We start from the raw sequence: 22,161 nt of genomic DNA, 5'->3' as shown, positions 1-22,161 counted from the left end.
GCTTATCTCAGCGGAAGGAGCAGATGCTCCGAGGCAAAGAGACAGATAAACACGGGCAGTAACGGAGAGTATGGGATGTGCCCCGGACTCGCTTGGCTTTTGCCCCCAGTACGGCCAATACTGTGCCAGGCTTGGGTTAGTTCACCTTTAAATTACATTTTAATATAATGTAGACAGTGATATTCAATAAATCGATCTTCATTTTTATTTTTTTGTGGTTTTTCAGTTATTTAGGTTTTTGTTCTGCAGCTTTCCAGGGTTGCTAGGGTCTTTGTGTACCTTAGCAACCAGGCAGAGAGAATAGGAGAGAGGCTGAATAGGAAGATAAGGAATTAGGAGTAACAATTAGTGACGAGCGAGTCCTGAAAAATAAAAAAAACAAACAAAAAAATCAAACTTTTCTCAAATATCTTAGTAAATTGACCAACTGCAGGGTTGAAATTGCACCTTTTGTAGCTGGAAATTCTGCTGAAACAAGTTTTCTCCGAGTACAAAAAGCGCCGGAGGCCCAACGGTCTCGGAGGAAGCATTAAAGCGCCACTTAAGCGTTGTTAGGCCTTCCTAAGCGCCCAATGGCAGCGCCCCCTGGGGGGAGGCTCAGGAACACAGATAACCTTTACTTACCCTTTGTGCCCAACACTCAGGAACATGAGAGTTTCAGTAACTGCTTTCTGCTCATTCCAATTGGAACAGTCGGTTATTTAGGGGGAAACTGTATCCACACGGGACGAGCTGTTCCTGTATTAATGAATAAACTGAGTTTAAAGGGCAAGTTAGCCCAACCCATCATGCCTTGCTCAGGCCAATAGAGCTGCTCCACTCCGGGGGGGCCCAGAAGGTATAGAGGGTCCCATAATGCCCTAATTAATGAGCAATTTAAATATATATTGGTGTATATTGATAAAACAGGCCGACCTCTGGGCATTTTGGTGGCCGTAAAATTACTTTGCTGTGGGGGCCAGTCAGGGGGCCCCCAACGGCCCAGACCCAATCCCTGTTACCTCTTCCCCAGCCACCCCTCCCCTGATTTGTTGTCAGGATGTAGGAAAGGTGGCAGGGGCCCCTACGGGGGGTAAGGGGGCATGGCAGGGGCTCCTACGGGGTGTAAGGGGGCATGGCAGGGGCCCCTGTGGGGGTGAAAGGGGGTATGGCAGGGGCCCCTGTGGGGGTGAAAGGGGGTATGGCAGGGGCCCCTGTGGGGGTGTAAGGGGGCATGGCAGGGGCCCCTGTGGGGGTGAAAGGGGGTATGGCAGGGGCCCCTGTGGGGGTGTAAGGGGGCATGGCAGGGGCCCCTGTGGGGGTGTAAGGGGGTATGGCAGGGGCCCCTGTGGGGGTGTAAGGGGGCATGGCAGGGGCTCCTACGGGGTGTAAGGGGGCATGGCAGGGGCCCCTGTGGGGGTGTAAGGGGGTATGGCAGGGGCCCCTGTGGGGGTGTAAGGGGGCATGGCAGGGGCCCCTGTGGGGGTGTAAGGGGGTATGGCAGGGGCCCCTGTGGGGGTGTAAGGGGGCATGGCAGGGGCTCCTACGGGGTGTAAGGGGGCATGGCAGGGGCCCCTGTGGGGGTGTAAGGGGGTATGGCAGGGGCCCCTACGGGGTGTAAGGGGGCATGGCAGGGGCCCCTACGGGTGTAAGGGGACATGGCAGGGGCTCCTATGGAGGTAAGGGGGCATGGCAGGGGCTCCTACGGGGGTAAGGGGGCATGGCAGGGGCTCCTACGTGGGTAAGGGGGCATGGCAGGGACTCCTACAGGGGTAAGGGGGCATGGCAGGGGCTCCTACGGGTGTAAGGGGGCATGGCAGGGGCTCCTATGGGGGTAAGGGGCCATGGCAGGGGCTCCTATGGGGGTAAGGGAGCATGGCAGGGGTCCCTGTGGGGGTGTAAGGGGGCGGGGCACCTTGGGTGGGCTCTGCACCCCCCAGTCCGACCCTGGGCCCAGTAACATCTAGTTACGCCCCTGCTCCAGTCATTCCTTTCCAGGTGAGCAACTTTTTTGGACGCAACTGCAATGTATTAAATGCACCTGTGACTTTTTTTGATGCGACCGCAACTTTTTCCTCACTCTGTGAATTTATTTGGTGATGTATTTGACGCTACCGCAACTTTTTTTTTAAGCAAACGTGGCTATTTTGGAACTTTTTTTTTCAGGCAGCCACAACTTTTTTTGACGCAACCGCGACTTTTTCCTCAAATTTTGCCAAAAAAATTTTCACGGCTCATCCTAGGGTACTACTTGGTTGGTAGACCTTCCACATCTAGCAATGCCTCCAGGGTCGGACTGGGCTGCCAGGATACCGGGGAAAAACCCATTGGGCCCCAGCGGCCCAGACCAATCCCTGTTACCGCTTCCCCGCCTGATGGTGTCCTCCCCAGGATGGTGGGGGGTTAGGGGGGCACGGCAGGGCCCCTACGGGGAGGTGTTTTGGGGGTCATGGCCGGCAGGGCACCTTGGGGGGTGCGGGGACCCTGGGGTGCCTCACACACTGTATCAACTCAGTACTGTGTGTTGTGTTAATACTAACACCTCTCTGTGGCACCAAAAATAGATTGCAAGCTCTTCAGTTCAGGACTTCCCTTTGGCCACAGCAGTTTGTACAGTAACAATAAACAGGGCTCTAAAAACATCCCTGTTACTGCTTCCCTGCCCGATGGTGTCCTTCCCAGATTGGTGGGGGCCCCTGCGGGGGGGTTGGGGGGACGTGGCCGGCAGGGCACCTTGGGGGGTGAGGGAACCCTAGGACAGCACCTGCACCCCCAGTCCGACTCTGAGTGTCTCACACACTGTATTAACAGTCTCTCTGTCTGTGGCACCAAAATAGATTGTAAGCTCTTCAGTTCAGGACTTCCCTTTGGCCGCAGCAGTTTATACAGAGCAGTTACAATAAACAGGGCTTTAAAAACATCCCTGTTTCACTTCCCCGCCCGACGGTGTCCTCCCCAGGATGGTGGGGGCCCCTGCGTTGGGTTAGGGGGCACGGTGGGGCCCCTATGGGGGGGTTTGGGGGATGTGACTGGCAGGGCACCTAGGGGGGCACCCCAGTCCAACCCTGGGTGCCTCAAACGCTGTATTAACTCAGTGCTGCGCGTTGTGTTAGTACTAACACCTCTCTGACCAAAAATAGATTGTAAGCTCTTCAGTTCAGGACTTCCCTTTGGCCGCAGCAGTTTGTACAGTAACAAAAAACATCCCTGTTCCACTTCCCTGCCCAATGGTGTCCTCCCCAGGATGGTGGGGGCCCCTGCGGGGGGTTAGGGGGGCATGGCGGGGCCCCTACGGGGGGGGTTTGGGGCACCTTGGGGGGGGCGGGGACCCTGGGGTGGCAGCCCTGGGGAGCCCTACACCCCCAGTCCGACCCTGGGTGCCTCACACACCTTATCAACTCAGTTAGTTAGTACTAACACCTCTCTGTCTGTGGCACCAAAAATAGATTGCAAGCTCTTCAGTTCAGGACTTCCCTTTGGCCGCAGCAGTTTGTACAGTAACAATAAACAGGGCTCTAAAACCGTTTAATCTCTATAAAGCGCAGGAATGGTTAGTAACTGCTGAAACAAGGGGACAATGAATCACCAAAATCAGTAAAAACATAAAGAAAAAAAACCCGCCGTTTAGCGAAACATTCCTCTCTCTTTGTCTGACCCCGGTGGAAGGATTCGCTGAAGGAGAGCCGGGGTTTTGGGCTGGTTGCTCTCAAAACAAACATCTTGTTTGCATTACAGTATTTCTTCCTGAATTGGCCGTAATTAAAAGCAGATGCGGCTGCTTCCCCCGGTGCCTAATGGAAAGGTACGAGGAATGGCGACTTTCCTGCGTGTAATGGGCCCCCGGCAGCCGGCACAGAGCGCTGAATCTAATACCCCGACTATAATATTTAAGCACTTGGCATGTAGAGTGGGTATTTTCTTATTAGCTCTGCCTTTTCCATCCATCCCCCGTATATTTCATGTCACTATTGGAAAAACCTGAGTTCTGCTGCCGGCTGAAAGCGCTTTCAAGTAGCCACGCTTTTATTGAACAGTAAAAAGGAAAAGGGTTTAAGTGTTTCTGCTTTATCCCTTTATGTGCAGCCGTTTCTGCCGGGCAAATAAATACCGTGGCGGCCTCAGCGACGCATTTTATGCGACACTAACTGCAAGTTGAGGGATCTATTTTGTGGTCTGGTTACTCCTCTAGCGTTAGGGTGGCAGTCAGAACTCATCTTAGTGCAACATAAATGTTCTCAGTTTTATAATTCGTTTATTTTGCATGGCATTTGTAAACCTTGCGTTCCGTGAGCTGCATACATGGCCGCAGGCTGGAAATGTTTACAGGCACTGTGTTTTCTGAACAATTAAGTGAATGGATAAGGATGTGAAGTTCATTTTAATATAGAAAATGGCTGCCTCACCGATGTCCGACGCATTTCATGCAGCACTTCCTGTATCTACAGGAAATTATTTTGTAGTTTGGATATTGCACTGAAGTTCCATTAGAATTCCCCATATATAAAAGTTCTACTCAGTGAAACCCCAGCGCGTTTCACTTCCGGTATCCTAAGGGATCTATTCTGAATTTTCTTTGGAAAAGGAGAAAAACAAAGACAAATATTAAAGACAGCGAAAACCAATTCAAAATGGCTGCCTCATCAATGTCCGATGCATTTCATGCAGCACTTCCTGTATGTACAGGAAATTATTTTGGATATTGCACTGATCCTCTCCTTTCATTTAAAAAAAGTTCTATTGGAATTCTCCATATATAAAAGTTCTACTCAGTGATACCCCAACGCGTTTCACTTCCGGTATCCTAAGGGATCTACTCCTGATTCTGAATTTTCTTTGCCAAAGGAGAAAAATAAAGACAAAAATTAAGGACAGTGAAAACCAATTCAACATGGCTGCCTCACCGATGTCCGACGCATTTCATGCAGCACTTCCTGGTTGTACAGGAAATTATTTTGGATATTGCACTGATCCTCTCCTTTCATTTAAAAAAAGTTCTATTGGAATTCTCCATATATAAAAGTTCTACTCAGTGATACCCCAACGCGTTTCACTTCCGGTATCCTAAGGGATCTACTCCTAATTCTGAATTTTCTTTGCAAAAGGAGAAAAATAAAGACAGAAATTAAGGACAGTGAAAACCAATTCAACATGGCTGCCTCACCGATGTCCGACGCATTTCATGCAGCACTTCCTGTATGTACAGGAAATTATTTTGGATATTGCACTGATCCTCTCCTTTCATTAAAAAAAAAAAGTTCCATTAGAATTCCCCATATATAAAAGTTCTACTCAGTGATACCCCAACACGTTTCACTTCCGGTATTCTAAGGGATCTATTGTTAATTCTGAATTTTCTTTGGAAAAGGAGAAAAATAAAGACAATTATTAAGGGCAGTGAAACAAATTCAAAATGGCTGCTGCACCGATGTCCAACACATTTCACGCAGCACAAAATTATTTTGTGCTTTGGATATTGCACTGATAATCTCCTTTCATTAAACGTTCCCATTAGAATACCCCATATATAAAAGTTCTACTCAGTGATACCCCAACGCATTTTACTTCCGGTATCCTAAGGGATCTATTCTTTAGTTCACGTATCTCTCTGAATTTTCTTTGGAAAAAGAGAAAAAAATAAGTAGAGAGGCAGCTTCTGTGCGGCAGTCGAATCTCCCCATGATTGTACAGCAAAAGGAAATTCAAAGTTATGCCTGATCCTGATTCCGCTGACTGCCGCCTGAACTGCCCTGTGCCTGAATATCAACCTGAGATTTTCGGTAACCCTTTAGATACCACCCTTTGGACTCTCTGTACTGCCCTCCTTGGTCCTTACTCCAACCGACAAAAGCCGAGCAGGCCCTGACATTATCTGAGATGTTAAATGACTGACTCAACGCATTTCATGCAACCCAACCTATACATGACCCACCGAAGATAGATCTCTGCTACTGTGGGTGAATAACTGCTCCAAAATGCCTTTCCACTGGCACCAATAGGAGTCACCGGGGGACAGCATCAGACTGGGCCGCCGGGGTACCGTGAAAAATCTCAGTGGGCCCTGGTGGCCCAGATCCGATTCCCCCCAGGGCGCTCCTGCGATCCGCCATCTCCCTCAATACGCAGCAAGTAAGTTCTTTTAGGAGTGCTTGGGGGTCAGAGGGTTTTGGGGGCCTCTGCGGGGGGGGTGCTGGAGGCAGAAGCCCCGGTGGGCTCTGCACCCCACAGTCCGACCTTGCCGGGGGAAAGGCCTACTTGTCGCTTAAGCTTTCCGAAGTCGTGCAAAGTGGCAGATTTTTTACTGAAACTGGAAGTCAAATTTCCTCCAAATTATATTATCTATATTGTCAGTACGCGTGAGCTCCCGGATCAGACGTCACCCAAGAGACCCCCCCCTATAAGAACGACCGACCCACTTTCCCTGGGGAGCGTGTGAAGCCAACAGTAAATATTCACTCCAAATGATTAAATGCCAAATTTCATTTGTATTTAGAGAGTAACAAAATATTTGGACACATTTATAATTCTATAAACATAGGTGGTGGCAATGGACAGGGTCGGAATGGGCCACTGGGACACCGGGAAAAATCCCGGGGGGCCCCCTTACAATCTAAGTGGTTGGGTAACATACAGGCACAAGAGTGCATCAGGTATGGGCATTTGCCCTTAAGTACGGGACTAAGCAAGGGTTAGGGGGGACCCTGCAGGGGGGGGGAGGTTAGGGGACAAGGCCTGCGGGGACACCTGCACCCCCAGTCTGACCCTGGAGATGGAGAGAGAGAAGGATGAAGAAATCCTTTGGCTGGTTTTCCGACCATTTGGGTGACAGGGGCCGGGCCGGCATTTGGGAACCTGCAACCAATAACGAGGAGCAGTTGCAAAATGGCAGTAGGAAGGTAGATTTGTTTAACATTTCAAAGGCAGATCAATTATCCCTGTATTTATAGGCCGTATAAATGATCCAGCAGCCACAATAAAAGCATTACGGAGATATAGAACGTTCTTTTGATGTTGAGAACCTTCTGCTTGATACGGCGGGTCCCACCGCAGCGAGTAATTAGCCAAATACTTGGATATGAGAGATGGGCTCCTCGGGCTATTTTGGGCTACAGACTTCCAATAAGCCGCCCAGGTGCTTCTGCTGGCCCCAATAAAACCTAGAATTCCGGCTATTCACGTATAAACCTAATTATCGGCTATTAAATCCCAGGAATTTCCTGTTTTCCTCCGTGTCTGCTTTTGTCTTGGGGAGAGATCCAACAATGAATCTTTTGGACTTTCTCGTGCCGCATCTGTGCATCAAGGGGCGTCCCAGGCTCCTAAACCTTCCTCGGGGCTTTGGATTTGGAGTTTTTAATCCACCGCCCCCCCAAATGGACCTGATTATTACAATTCAAAGCTGTTTTTGCTCCAGGATTGAGAAAAATGCTATCTGTAATCATTTCAAATGTATTCATTTATTTTCATTTGAATTTTCACGATTTAAAAACCAAAAAAACAAAATGTTGGAAATTTGAATGAAAAAAATTCAGCAGCTAAAACCCGTCACTATCCGGTTGGGATTTACGATCAAATTTAGAATTTTGCCGTCGGAATTTGCCATAGAGTTTCTCTCAGATGCCAACCTTGTGATATTCTGAGACGATTTGCAATTGGTCTTCATTTTTTATTATTGGTAGTTTTTTTAATTATTTCGCTTTTTGTTTAGCAGCTCTCCAGTCTGGAGTTTCAGCAGCTGTCTGGTTGCTAGGGTCCAAATGACCTTAGTAACCAGGATGTGGTTCGAATGAAAGACGTATATAGGAATAGGGGAGGGGCTGAATAGAAAAAAAGTTATAAAAAGTAATATTAATGGTTTATGATTGTGTATGAAATATATGTAATTGTGTTCATTAAAGGGGTGGGTTCATCTTTAAGTTAACCTTTAGTATGTTATAGAATGGCCTATTCCTAGCAACTTTGCAATTGGTCTTCGTTATTTATAGTTTTTTTAATTATTTGCCTTCTTCTGCCTCTTTGCAGCTTTCAAATGGGGGTCACTGACCCCGGCAGCCAAACCCTATTGCTCTGTGAGGCTCCAGTTTTATTGTTATTGTTTCTTTTTATTCCTTATCTTTCTATTCAGCCCCTCCCCTATTCATATTCCCATTGCTCGTTTAAACCACTGCCTGGTTGCTAGGGTAAAAAAGACCCTAGCAACCAGATAGCTGCTAAAATACTAAATGGAAGCTAAAGCTAAATAACTGAAAAACCATAGAAAATGTAGACCAATTGCAATATCAATGTCTACAACATATTAAAGGTTAATGTAAAGGTGAACTTCCCCTTTAATGCTATTAATGTTAAGAGATGTGTTACCGCCCCTACGGATATATCTATTTATTTCTATAATTCCTTTTTCAGGATATTTTCTACTTCTTATGTTGGGCCCTTTCTAATTCATATCAATGTGTTTTATTTCAGTATGAAGAGGGAAAAAAGCGAAGAAAACCCAATTACAGCAGCGTGGATCTGTCGGAGGTGGAGTGGGAGGACCGCGATGACGTGGTAAGGGGCTGCCGCTTTATCATCACATCGGTGTCATTTTTAAAGGGGAAGTTAATCAAGGAGAAGAATCTTTAAAATGAGTGCAATACCTTTCTCGGCCTGCGCTTCTCAGGGTGGCGCTGTGGTTCTTTTTTAACCAGATAACCTGTGTCGTGCCTATGTGGGAAACATCATTGAGGTGCTGCTAGTCTGCCCAACGACTGTAGCAAAGACACACATTTTCAGTTGAAGCCCCTCCCGGAGTTAGGCCCCTCCTCCCTTGCCCGTAGGTTAAATATATAACTAACTAGTCACTCAGCCATAGTTCCAGAAATTTCTAGAACAGAAAATATAAGGTTTTCACCCCGACTGGCCGGCCGGCGCCATTTCGTGTACATTGTTATGAAGGGAAACTTTGTTTCACCCCAAAATCTTATGCATTTGCCATCTAGGAAGTGCTGAATGGAAAATGAAAGTAATTGTAATTGAAAAATATGAGCTGTCAATCATATATTGCCTGCCCCGCCTCTATGCCGAAGGCATAGAGGCGGGGCAGGCAATATATGATTGACAGCTCAGATTTTTCAATACATTTATAACAGGTATGGATGATTTCATTAAAAAAAGAAATTGGGTTTCTTGTTTATTTTCCAAAGGAATTTTATTATACAGCTTTTTATGTGTGGGTGACAGTTCCCCTTTAAGAATTTCTAGCCCCCCCTAGTGCCTGTGCCTGAGTAAATTCTTGAGATGCCTGTGGAATTCTAAGGCCCACGGAACACATACCTGGACACGGAATATTCTAACCGCTATTAAACCTATAAAGGAACAGCAGGGTGTAAGGTTTCTGACCTACACGGACTTCCTGCCAGGTTTTCAGTTACTCACCCGTAGCAAATAATCAGAGCACTCAGGCTGGGATTCCTAGTGGGACAGAGGGTGGGGAGAAAGAGAATATTTGGGGGATATAAATACCCCTTATTGGGGCAGAACAGCCCTATTGGGTTTATTTAATGGTTAAATGATTCCCTTTTCTCTGTAATAATAAAACAGTACCTGTACTTGATCCCAACTAAGATATAATTACCCCTTATTGGGGCAGAACAGCCCTATTGGGTTTATTTAATGGTTAAATGATTCCCTTTTCTCTGTAATAATAAAACAGTACCTGTACTTGATCCCAACTAAGATATAATTACCCCATATTGGGGCAGAACAGCCCTATTGGGTTTATTTAATGGTTAAATGATTCCCTTTTCTCTGTAATAATAAAACAGTACCTGTACTTGATCCCAACTAAGATATAATTACCCCTTATTGGGGGCAGAACAGCCCTATTGGGTTTATTTCATGGTTAAATGATTCCCTTTTCTCTGTAATAATAAAACAGTACCTGTACTTGATCCCAACTAAGATATAATTACCCCTTATTGGGGCAGAACAGCCCTATTGGGTTTATTTAATGGTTAAATGATTCCCTTTTCTCTGTAATAATAAAACAGTACCTGTACTTGATCCCAACTAAGATATAATTACCCCTTATTGGGGCAGAACAGCCCTATTGGGTTTATTTAATGGTTAAATGATTCCCTTTTCTCTGTAATAATAAAACAGTACCTGTACTTGATCCCAACTAAGATATAATTACCCCTTATTGGGGGCAGAACAGCCCTATTGGGTTTATTTAATGGTTAAATGATTCCCTTTTTCTCTGTAATAATAAAACAGTACCTGTACTTGATCCCAACTAAGATATAATTACCCCTTATTGGGGCAGAACAGACCTATTGGGTTTATTTAATGGTTAAATGATTCCCTTTTCTCTGTAATAATAAAACAGTACCTGTACTTGATCCCAACTAAGATATAATTACCCCTTATTGGGGCAGAACAGCCCTATTGGGTTTATTTCATGGTTAAATGATTCCCTTTTCTCTGTAATAATAAAACAGTACCTGTACTTGATCCCAACTAAGATATAATTACCCCTTATTGGGGCAGAACAGCCCTATTGGGTTTATTTCATGGTTAAATGATTCCCTTTTCTCTGTAATAATAAAACAGTACCTGTACTTGATCCCAACTAAGATATAATTACCCCTTATTGGGGCAGAACAGCCCTATTGGGTTTATTTCATGGTTAAATGATTCCCTTTTCTCTGTAATAATAAAACAGTACCTGTACTTGATCCCAACTAAGATATAATTACCCCTTATTGGGGGCAGAACAGCCCTATTGGGTTTATTTAATGGTTAAATGTTTCCCTTTTCTCTGTAATAATAAAACAGTACCTGTACTTGATCCCAACTAAGATATAATTACCCCTTATTGGGGCAGAACAACCCTATTGGGTTTATTTAATGGTTAAATGTTTCCCTTTTCTCTGTAATAATAAAACAGTACCTGTACTTGATCCCAACTAAGATATAATTACCCCTTATTGGAGGCAGAACAGCCCTATTGGGTTTATTTCATGTTTTATTGATTTTTTAGTAGACTTAAGGTATGGAGATCCAAATTACGGAAATCTGGAATACCCTTGGTCCCACTCTCTTCCCGTAGGAGAGTCAATGTGCCAGGGATAAATACTCCTGCTGAAAAGGCCTCAACAAACACTAACTGCCCCCCCCCCCCTCACTGCCGACAGTTAATAGTACCGTTCCCTGCGAGGCAGAATACAATATGTCTTTAGCTGCTGATTAAACAAGGAATATTCCGCCCAAAAACATATCCATGCTGTTTAATGGCAGCGCCGGCGTCCGTAATTAAGGTCTGGCACATTAAATGTTATGAACCCCCTCCCTAAATTATAGGTGTGGGGGGGACGCAAGGCTCCTAATGGAGCAGAGAAGAATGAGCAATAAAAGGGCTGCTAATGGGGAAGGAAGAACGAGCTCTGTATGAACGACACTCAGAAAGGGCAGAAAGGGTATTCTTGGTATTTTCACTGTTGTAGTCTCTGTATCAGGCTGATGTTGGTGACCATAAGTATGGTGCCCCCCCCCCCACCTGGAAATGGGGGTAATTATATATGTCACAAACATGTACAAAATTCAGCCCTCCTGCAGTTATTGAACTGAAACTCCCAGTAGCCCCCCCCCCCCCCCAACAGGCATATTAACAGCTACTGTAGGTTAACCCGCCCCCAACCATAACCTGCAAAAGCTTAACCCACCCCCAACCATAACCTGCAAAAGCTTAACCCTCACCCGACCATAACCTGCAAAAGCTTAACCCGCCCCCAACCATAACCTGCAAAAGCTTAACCCTCACCCGACCATAACCTGCAAAAGCTTAACCCGCCCCCAACCATAACCTGCAAAAGCTTAACCCACCCCCAACCATAACCTGCAAAAGCTTAACCCTCACCCGACCATAACCTGCAAAAGCTTAACCCACCCCCAACCATAACCTGCAAAAGCTTAACCCGCCCCCAACCATAACCTGCAAAAGCTTAACCCGCCCCCAACCATAACCTGCAAAAGCTTAACCCGCCCCCAACCATAACCTGCAAAAGCTTAACCCGCCCCCAACCATAACCTGCAAAAGCTTAACCCACCCCCAACCATAACCTGCAAAAGCTTAACCCTCACCCGACCATAACCTGCAAAAGCTTAACCCGCCCCCAACCATAACCTGCAAAAGCTTAACCCGCCCCCAACCATAACCTGCAAAAGCTTAACCCGCCCCCAACCATAACCTGCAAAAGCTTAACCCGCCCCCAACCATAACCTGCAAAAGCTTAACCCACCCCCAACCATAACCTGCAAAAGGTTAACCCTCACCCTAACCCGCAAACCTTAACCCCCACCTGACCCTAACCCGCAAAACCTTAACCACCACCCAACCCTAACCCGCAAAACCTTAACCACCACCCAACCCTAACCTGGAAAAGGTTAACCCCCACCCGACCTTAACCTGCAAATCTTTAATCATCCCCCAATCATAACTAGCAAAAGGTTAACCCCCAACCTTAACCCACAAACCGTAACCCCCACTCGACCCTAACCCACAAATCCTTAACCCCCACCAGCCCTAACCTGCAAAACCTTAACCCCCGCCCAACCCTAACCTGCAGAACCCTAACCCCCGCCCAACCCTAACCTGCAAAACCTTAACCCCCGCCCAACCCTAACCTGCAAAACCTTAACCCCCGCCCAACCCTAACCTGCAAAACCTTAACCCCCGCCCAACCCTAACCTGCAAAACCTTAACCCCCGCCCAACCCTAACCTGCAAAACCTTAACCCCCGCCCAACCCTAACCTGCAAAACCTTAACCCCCGCCCAACCCTAACCTGCAAAACCTTAACCCCTGCCCAACCCTAACCTGCAAAACCTTAACCCCGCCCAACCCTAACCTGCAAAACCTTAACCCCCGCCCAACCCTAACCTGCAAAACCTTAACCCCTGCCCAACCCTAACCTGCAAAACCTTAACCCCCGCCTAACCCTAACCTGCAAAACCTTAACCCCCGCCCAACCCTAACTTGCAAAAAAATGAACCCCCGCCCAGCCATAACCTGCAGAACCCTAACCCCCGCTCAACCCACAAACCATAACCCCCACCCAACCCTAACCTGGAAAACCTTAACCCCCTACTTTTGAGGGTCCACTTGCACCTCTCTCTAGTTTGTTGCCCTTATGCAGTAATTAGCTACTGGTCACGTGTGTCTCGCTGGGGCCTCCCGGGCATGCTGGGAAATATTTTGCACCAAGCACCTTGCGCTGCATAGTAAGGAAACCCTTCCATTTTATGCAAGATGCCATTATAGTTTTTGCTACTGGACCTGACTACGGTCAGAACCCAAAGAATAAACTTCCCCAATGGCAGTCAGTCTGGACCTTCCCCATAGGGCAGCCTTGCAGGGAGTTGGCAGGGAGTTAGCAGGGAGTTGGCAGAGATTTTCGCTTTACATTAGTGCTGAGCTTGTTGGCTACTAGCCAGGGGGGGAAAAACTGCTGGCCGTGCCGCCCGTCAGTAGCCGCTCTGAGAGACAAAGGGCCTATTTACACCACGGTTATGGCCTATTGGCTAATGCTTCCAGTTTCAAATCTTATTTTTATGACGACCATTTTGGATTGTGTCTGTATCAATAAAATAAAATGAGGTTTCAGTGTCCCGGGTAAGCGGGGCCTCCTTATTCCCAAACATTGAGCACTCAGCCCCCCCATCTCCTTATAGTGTATGTGTAGGGGCTAGGAACCCCCAGGGCCTACATGCTGGAAATCCTGGCTAGATCCCATCTTCCCTCCACGTACAACCGGTGACCCATCGCTTTGTTCCCCCAGCTGCGCAACGCCATGGTCAACAGGAAGACAGAGAAATTTTCTATGGAAGTCAAAAAGACAGTGGACAAAGGGGTAAGAAATCTTACTGGTAAAAAGGGGGGGATTTTATATTCCGACGGGTCTGTCCGACGGCGCCAAATGTTCCCTGTGTTTGAATATTTCCAGAAACGCGTGTTGGTCATGACGAACGACTATTACTACACGGATATAAAGGGCACGCCGTTCAGGTACGTTTAACTGTAAGCTTTGTACCCCCCGGGGTGGGTTTATATAAGGGGGGGCAATCACTCAGCAATAAATCAAAGGAGGATAGTTTATTAGTTTCTGTAAACTGTTCACCTTTGAGTTACCGTTTAGTATTCTGAGACAATTTGCAATTGGTCTTCATTTTTTATTATTTATAGTTGTTTAATTCAGTAATCATTCAGCAGCTCTTCAGTATCTGGTTGCTAGGGTCCAAATTACCTTGGCAACCAGGGAGTGGTTTGAATGAGAGACTGTTATAGGGATAGGAGAGGGGCTGAATAGAAAGATACGTTATAAGAAGTAACAGTAACTAATGATGTAGGAAAAGCTCCTTCTTTGATCATTAGAACCCAGAGCTCAATGTCCGTTACATGTTGATGGTTAAATTGCCCCGTGCCCCCGGTTCCACACAGAGACACTGACTTATCTGTACGTTAATCCCGCAGCTTGGGTGTCGTCCTCTCCAGGGGGCACGGGAAGTATTTCTTCAGAGGGAATGTGACTATAGAGGAAGGTAAGTGACTCCTCCAGCAAGTGCAGAATGGAAAGTGAAAGTAATTGTCATTCACAATTTGAGCTGTCAATCATATATTGCCTGCCCCGCCTCTATGCCTCAGGCTACTACTGCAGCCCCGATCCGACGGCAAATCAAACCTGCCCCATCGAGATCTGGACAATTTTAGGCCGGATATGAGTCGGGGGGGGCCCATACACTGGCAGATAAGCTGCTGAGTTGGAATTGGCCACCTTTACCCATTGATACAGATGCTTTAGGTTAGATAGAGACTCAGACCCACCAATAGCAACGCTTCTAAAATTCTCCCTTCACCGAGATGGAGGCAAACAGAGGCCTGGCAGCCCCGGCATAACCGCAAAGCTGGAAACATTTGCCGCAGACGACTCCATGGATCCCCTAATTGTGATTGTTTAGCAAACTGCTAATTACACTCAGCGGCGTCCGACCCATTTGGGAATCCCAAACCCACTCGGCACCGGCCAATGATACGGATCTGCCGCTCCGGCTTTAATTAGTTCCTATCTTATAGCAGCTGCTGATTGGCTGCGTTTCCATTATCTCGGTTTCCTTTCTCTGCCCTTATCTGTAATTGCTGGGAGTATTTAGTGATACGTTATATCAGCTCCTGAAACTGGGCCAATGGCCCGAGGCACTTGCTCCGGCGCTACCTTGGCACGCCGCCCCATCCAGCTTGAGTTAAGTGGAAAGGAATGTTGGCCGCTCTCGTTGCTTTGGGTTTGGAGCTGATATCTCGCTGCAGAGCGTCTCTTTATTTCCCCGACCCGTCTCTCGGCTCCACTGGGAGTCCAAATGGTACATGAGAGCTTTAATACATACGTGAGCAGGGGGACAGTTACGCTTGGGGGGGAGGCTTTGCACAGAGAGCAGCATTGGACTTGGGGGGGGGGCTCTGCCACAGCCTCCGCACCCCCTGCAGGGGCCCCCACCGACTGCCCAACCCCTGAGCATGTGTAAATTAAATGGAGGAGGAGCAGTGGCCCAGGGAAGAACCCGGCGAGTATTGGGTCCACCAGGAAAAACCCAGTCGGACCTTGACGGACAGAACTTACAGGGGGGCAGTTACAAAAACTGGATTTTTTTGGTTCAGGTTTTTTGACGCCAAAAACCATAATGTGTTAAAAAAAAAACGCTACTTTTCTGCCATTTATTATGTGACAAAACCGTGGCAATTCCCATTCTAAAGATACTTATAGTTAATTCTCATTATGATTGGTTAGCTGAGATACCTAGTTCTCTTTATGATTGGTTAGCTGAGATACCTAGTTCTCATTATGATTGGTTAGCTGAGATACCTAGTTCTCATTATGATTGGTTAGCTGAGATACTTAGTTCTCTTTATGATTGGTTATCTGAGATACTTAGTTCTCTTTATGATTGGTTATCTGAGATACTTAGTTCTCTTTATGATTGGTTAGCTGAGATACTTAGTTCTCTTTATGATTGGTTATCTGAGATACTTAGTTCTCTTTATGATTGGTTAGCTGAGATACTTAGTTCTCTTTATGATTGGTTAGCTGAGATACTTAGTTCTCTTTATGATTGGTTAGCTGAGATACTTAGTTCTCTTTATGATTGGTTATCTGAGATACTTAGTTCTCTTTATGATTGGTTAGCTGAGATACTTAGTTCTCTTTATCATTGGTTAGCTGAGATACTTAGTTCTCTTTATGATTGGTTATCTGAGATACTTAGTTCTCTTTATGATTGGTTAGCTGAGATACTTAGTTCTCTTTATCATTGGTTAGCTGAGATACTTAGTTCTCTTTATGATTGGTTAGCGGAGATACTTAGTTCTCTTTATGATTGGTTAGCTGAGATACTTAGTTCTCTTTATGATTGGTTAGCGGAGATACTTAGTTCTCTTTATGATTGGTTAGCGGAGATACTTAGTTCTCTTTATGATTGGTTAGCTGAGATACTTAGTTCTCTTTATGATTGGTTATCTGAGATACTTAGTTCTCATTATGATTGGTTAGCTGAGATACTTAGTTCTCATTATGATTGGTTAGCTGAGATACTTAGTTCTCTTTATGATTGGTTATCTGAGATACTTAGTTCTCATTATGATTGGTTAGCTGAGATACTTAGTTCTCATTATGATTGGTTATCTGAGATACTTAGTTCTCATTATGATTGGTTATCTGAGATACTTAGTTCTCATTATGATTGGTTATCTGAGATACTTAGTTCTCATTATGATTGGTTATCTGAGATACTTAGTTCTCATTATGATTGGTTAGCTGAGATACTTAGTTCTCATTATGATTGGTTAGCTGAGATACTTAGTTCTCTTTATGATTGGTTAGCTGAGATACTTAGTTCTCTTTATGATTGGTTAGCTGAGATACTTAGTTCTCTTTATGATTGGTTAGCTGAGATACTTAGTTCTCTTTATGATTGGTTATCTGAGATACTTAGTTCTCTTTATGATTGGTTAGCTGAGATACTTAGTTCTCTTTATCATTGGTTAGCTGAGATACTTAGTTCTCTTTATGATTGGTTAGCGGAGATACTTAGTTCTCTTTATGATTGGTTAGCTGAGATACTTAGTTCTCTTTATGATTGGTTAGCTGAGATACTTAGTTCTCTTTATCATTGGTTAGCTGAGATACTTAGTTCTCTTTATGATTGGTTAGCTGAGATACTTAGTTCTCATTATGATTGGTTAGCTGAGATACTTAGTTCTCTTTATGATTGGTTAGCTGAGATACTTAGTTCTCTTTATGATTGGTTAGCTGAGATACCTAGTTCTCATTATGATTGGTTAGCTGAGATACTTAGTTCTCATTATGATTGGTTAGCTGAGATACTTAGTTCTCATTATGATTGGTTAGCTGAGATACCTAGTTCTCATTATGATTGGTTAGCTGAGATACTTAGTTCTCATTATGATTGGTTAGCTGAGATACCTAGTTCTCATTATGATTGGTTAGCTGAGATACTTAGTTCTCTTTATGATTGGTTAGCTGAGATACTTAGTTCTCTTTATGATTGGTTAGCTGAGATACCTAGTTCTCATTATGATTGGTTAGCTGAGATACTTAGTTCTCATTATGATTGGTTAGCTGAGATACTTAGTTCTCATTATGATTGGTTAGCTGAGATACTTAGTTCTCATTATGATTGGTTAGCTGAGATACTTAGTTCTCTTTATGATTGGTTAGCGGAGATACTTAGTTCTCTTTATGATTGGTTAGCTGAGATACTTAGTTCTCATTATGATTGGTTAGCCCAGTTAGTTCTCATTATGATTGGTTAGCCCAGTTAGTTAGTTCTCATTATGATTGGTTAGCCCAGTTAGTTCTCATTATGATTGGTTAGCCCAGTTAGTTAGTTCTCATTATGATTGGTTAGCCCAGTTAGTTCTCATTATGATTGGTTAGCCCAGTTAGTTAGTTCTCATTGTGATTGGTTAGCCCAGTTAGTTCTCATTATGATTGGTTAGCCCAGTTAGTTAGTTCTCATTATGATTGGTTAGCCCCGTTAGTTAGTTCTCATTATGATTGGTTAGCCCCGTTAGTTAGTTCTCATTATGATTGGTTAGCCCAGTTAGTTAGTTCTCATTATGATTGGTTAGCCCCGTTAGTTAGTTCTCATTATGATTGGTTAGCCCAGTTAGTTAGTTCTCATTATGATTGGTTAGCCCAGTTAGTTAGTTCTCATTATGATTGGTTAGCCCAGTTAGTTAGTTCTCATTATGATTGGTTAGCCCCGTTAGTTAGTTCTCATTATGATTGGTTAGCCCGTTAGTTAGTTCTCATTATGATTGGTTAGCCCCAGTTAGTTAGTTCTCATTATGATTGGTTAGCCCCAGTTAGTTAGTTCTCATTATGATTGGTTAGCCCAGTTAGTTAGTTCTCATTATGATTGGTTAGCCCAGTTAGTTAGTTCTCATTATGATTGGTTAGCCCAGTTAGTTAGTTCTCATTATGATTGGTTAGCCCCCCGTTAGTTAGTTCTCATTATGATTGGTTAGCCCCGTTAGTTCTCATTATGATTGGTTAGCCCAGTTAGTTAGTTCTCATTATGATTGGTTAGCCCAGTTAGTTAGTTCTCATTATGATTGGTTAGCCCAGTTAGTTAGTTCTCATTATGATTGGTTAGCCCAGTTAGTTAGTTCTCATTATGATTGGTTAGCCCCGTTAGTTAGTTCTCATTATGATTGGTTAGCCCCGTTAGTTAGTTCTCATTATGATTGGTTAGCCCCGTTAGTTAGTTCTCATTATGATTGGTTAGCCCCGTTAGTTAGTTCTCATTATGATTGGTTAGCCCAGTTAGTTAGTTCTCATTATGATTGGTTAGCCCAGTTAGTTAGTTCTCATTATGATTGGTTAGCCCCGTTAGTTAGTTGTCATTATGATTGGTTAGCCCAGTTAGTTAGTTCTCATTATGATTGGTTAGCCCCGTTAGTTAGTTCTCATTATGATTGGTTAGCCCAGTTAGTTAGTTCTCATTATGATTGGTTAGCCCAGTTAGTTAGTTCTCATTATGATTGGTTAGCCCCGTTAGTTAGTTCTCATTATGATTGGTTAGCCCCGTTAGTTAGTTCTCATTATGATTGGTTAGCCCAGTTAGTTAGTTCTCATTATGATTGGTTAGCCCCGTTAGTTAGTTCTCATTATGATTGGTTAGCCCCGTTAGTTAGTTGTCATTATGATTGGTTAGCCCAGTTAGTTAGTTCTCATTATGATTGGTTAGCCCCGTTAGTTAGTTGTCATTATGATTGGTTAGCCCAGTTAGTTAGTTCTCATTATGATTGGTTAGCCCCGTTAGTTAGTTCTCATTATGATTGGTTAGCCCAGTTAGTTAGTTCTCATTATGATTGGTTAGCCCAGTTAGTTAGTTCTCATTATGATTGGTTAGCCCAGTTAGTTAGTTCTCATTATGATTGGTTAGCCCAGTTAGTTCTCATTATGATTGGTTAGCCCAGTTAGTTAGTTCTCATTATGATTGGTTAGCCCAATTAGTTAGTTCTCATTATGATTGGTTAGCCCCGTTAGTTAGTTCTCATTATTGAATTGAACATTCAGTTTGAAACATTCCGTCTGGTTTTAAATGTTAAGGAAACTGGACAGAAATCCAATTGCATGTAAGTGAACCAATAACCCCGCCCCTTGTGCCATAACCCCGCCCAACATCATTGTGCCCACCCCCAGTGTCACACCCCCACCCCTGATGCACCAAATTCACTATTTTAGGATCCGGCTGAACCGGAGTAACGAATTGAACCCAAATCCTAATTTGCATATGCAGATTAGCACAAGGAAAGGCTTGGATTGGGTTCGGCCAGAGGCATGGAGGCTAAATCTTGGCCGAATCCTAATGACTAATGATTAAATGTGTGTCAGAACTTGTAATTGTGTATTTACTTTCAATTCCAGCGACTCAAGAGCCGTCTCACTAATATATAATGTGTATCTCAAACACAGGGCTGCACGATCTCGAACACCCGGATGTTTCTTTAGCCGACGAATGGTAAGAACTCAAGCCCCACCCCTTTATATTATAATAAAGGACATGTCCTTTAAAAGACCTAGAAAGTGCGTGAAATAGAAAACAATGAGGGGATTAACTTCCCCTTGAAAGTGTGTGAAATAGAAACAATGATGGGATTAACTTCCCCTTGAAAGTGTGTGAAATAGAAAACAACGAGGGGATTAACTTCCCCTTGAAAATGTGTGAAATAGAAAACAACGAGGGGATTAACTTCCCCTTGAAAATGTGTGAAATAGAAAACAACGAGGGGATTAACTTCCCCTTGAAAGTGTGTGAAATAGAAAACAATGATGGGATTAACTTCCCCTTGAAAGTGTGTGAAATAGAAAACAATGATGGGATTAACTTCCCCTTGAAAGTGTGTGAAATAGAAAACAATGATGGGATTAACTTCCCCCTGAAACTGAGTGAAATAGAAAACAACGAGGGGATTAACTTCCCCTTGAAAGTGTGTGAAATAGAAAACAATGATGGGATTAACTTCCCCTTGAAAGTGTGTGAAATAGAAAACAATGATGGGATTAACTTCCCCTTGAAAATGTGTGAAATAGAAAACAACGAGGGGATTAACTTCCCCTTGAAAGTGTGTGAAATAGAAAACAATGATGGGATTAACTTCCCCTTGAAAGTGTGTGAAATAGAAAACAATGATGGGATTAACTTCCCCTTGAAAGTGTGTGAAATAGAAAACAATGATGGGATTAACTTCCCCTTGAAAGTGTGTGAAATAGAAAACAATGATGGGATTAACTTCCCCCTGAAACTGAGTGAAATAGAAAACAACGAGGGGATTAACTTCCCCTTGAAAGTGTGTGAAATAGAAAACAATGATGGGATTAACTTCCCCTTGAAAGTGTGTGAAATAGAAAACAATGATGGGATTAACTTCCCCTTGAAAATGTGTGAAATAGAAAACAACGAGGGGATTAACTTCCCCTTGAAAGTGTGTGAAATAGAAAACAACGAGGGGATTAACTTCCCCTTGAAAGTGTGTGAAATAGAAAACAATGATGGGATTAACTTCCCCTTGAAAGTGTGTGAAATAGAAAACAATGATGGGATTAACTTCCCCCTGAAACTGAGTGAAATAGAAAACAACGAGGGGATTAACTTCCCCTTGAAAGTGTGTGAAATAGAAAACAATGATGGGATTAACTTCCCCTTGAAAGTGTGTGAAATAGAAAACAATGATGGGATTAACTTCCCCCTGAAACTGGGTGAAATAGAAAACAACGAGGGGATTAACTTCCCCTTGAAACTGTGTGAAATAGAAAACAATGATGGGATTAACTTCCCCTTGAAACTGGGTGAAATAGAAAACAATGAGGGGATTAACTTCCCCTTGAAAATGTGTGAAATAGAAAACAATGATGGGATTAACTTCCCCTTGAAACTGTGTGAAATAGAAAACAATGATGGGATTAACTTCCCCTTGAAACTGGGTGAAATAGAAAACAATGAGGGGATTAACTTCCCCTTGAAAATGTGTGACATAGAAAACAATGATGGGATTAACTTCCCCTTGAAACTGGGTGAAATAGAAAACAATGAGGGGATTAACTTCCCCTTGAAAATGTGTGAAATAGAAAACAATGATGGGATTAACTTCCCCTTGAAAATGTGTGAAATAGAAAACAATGATGGGATTAACTTCCCCTTGAAAATGTGTGAAATAGAAAACAATGAGGGGATTAACTTCCCCTTGAAAATGTGTGAAATAGAAAACAATGATGGGATTAACTTCCCCTTGAAAATGTGTGAAATAGAAAACAATGATGGGATTAACTTCCCCTTGAAAGTGTGTGAAATAGAAAACAATGAGGGGATTAACTTCCCCTTGAAAATGTGTGAAATAGAAAACAATGATGGGATTAACTTCCCCTTGAAACTGGGTGAAATAGAAAACAATGAGGGGATTAACTTCCCCATGAAACTGGGTGAAATAGAAAACAATGAGGGGATTAACTTCCCCATGAAACTGGGTGAAATAGAAAACAATGATGGGATTAACTTCCCCTTGAAACTGGGTGAAATAGAAAACAATGATGGGATTAACTTCCCCTTGAAAATGTGTGAAATAGAAAACAAT

General features: G+C 44.0%; 1 protein-coding gene across 2 annotated transcripts in view; it reads left to right on the top strand.

Moving 5' to 3' along the window:
- cacna2d3 (calcium channel, voltage-dependent, alpha 2/delta subunit 3) overlaps positions 1–22,161 on the top strand; it is a 499,906-nt gene that overhangs the window by 333,193 nt on the left and 144,552 nt on the right. For both annotated transcript variants that reach the window (XM_031901262.1, XM_031901261.1), the window contains 5 exons: positions 8,440–8,523; positions 13,793–13,864; positions 13,958–14,019; positions 14,485–14,552; positions 20,006–20,051. In XM_031901262.1, the coding sequence (XP_031757122.1) occupies positions 8,440–8,523; positions 13,793–13,864; positions 13,958–14,019; positions 14,485–14,552; positions 20,006–20,051 (332 nt within the window). The remainder of the gene's footprint in view (positions 1–8,439; positions 8,524–13,792; positions 13,865–13,957; positions 14,020–14,484; positions 14,553–20,005; positions 20,052–22,161) is intronic.

This window comes from Xenopus tropicalis, chromosome 4, assembly GCF_000004195.4.
Source record: "Xenopus tropicalis strain Nigerian chromosome 4, UCB_Xtro_10.0, whole genome shotgun sequence".
NCBI classification, from domain to species: domain Eukaryota; kingdom Metazoa; phylum Chordata; class Amphibia; order Anura; family Pipidae; genus Xenopus; species Xenopus tropicalis.
The sequence above is the reverse complement of the archived record's forward strand: the minus strand, read 5'-3'. Positions and strand labels throughout refer to the sequence as shown.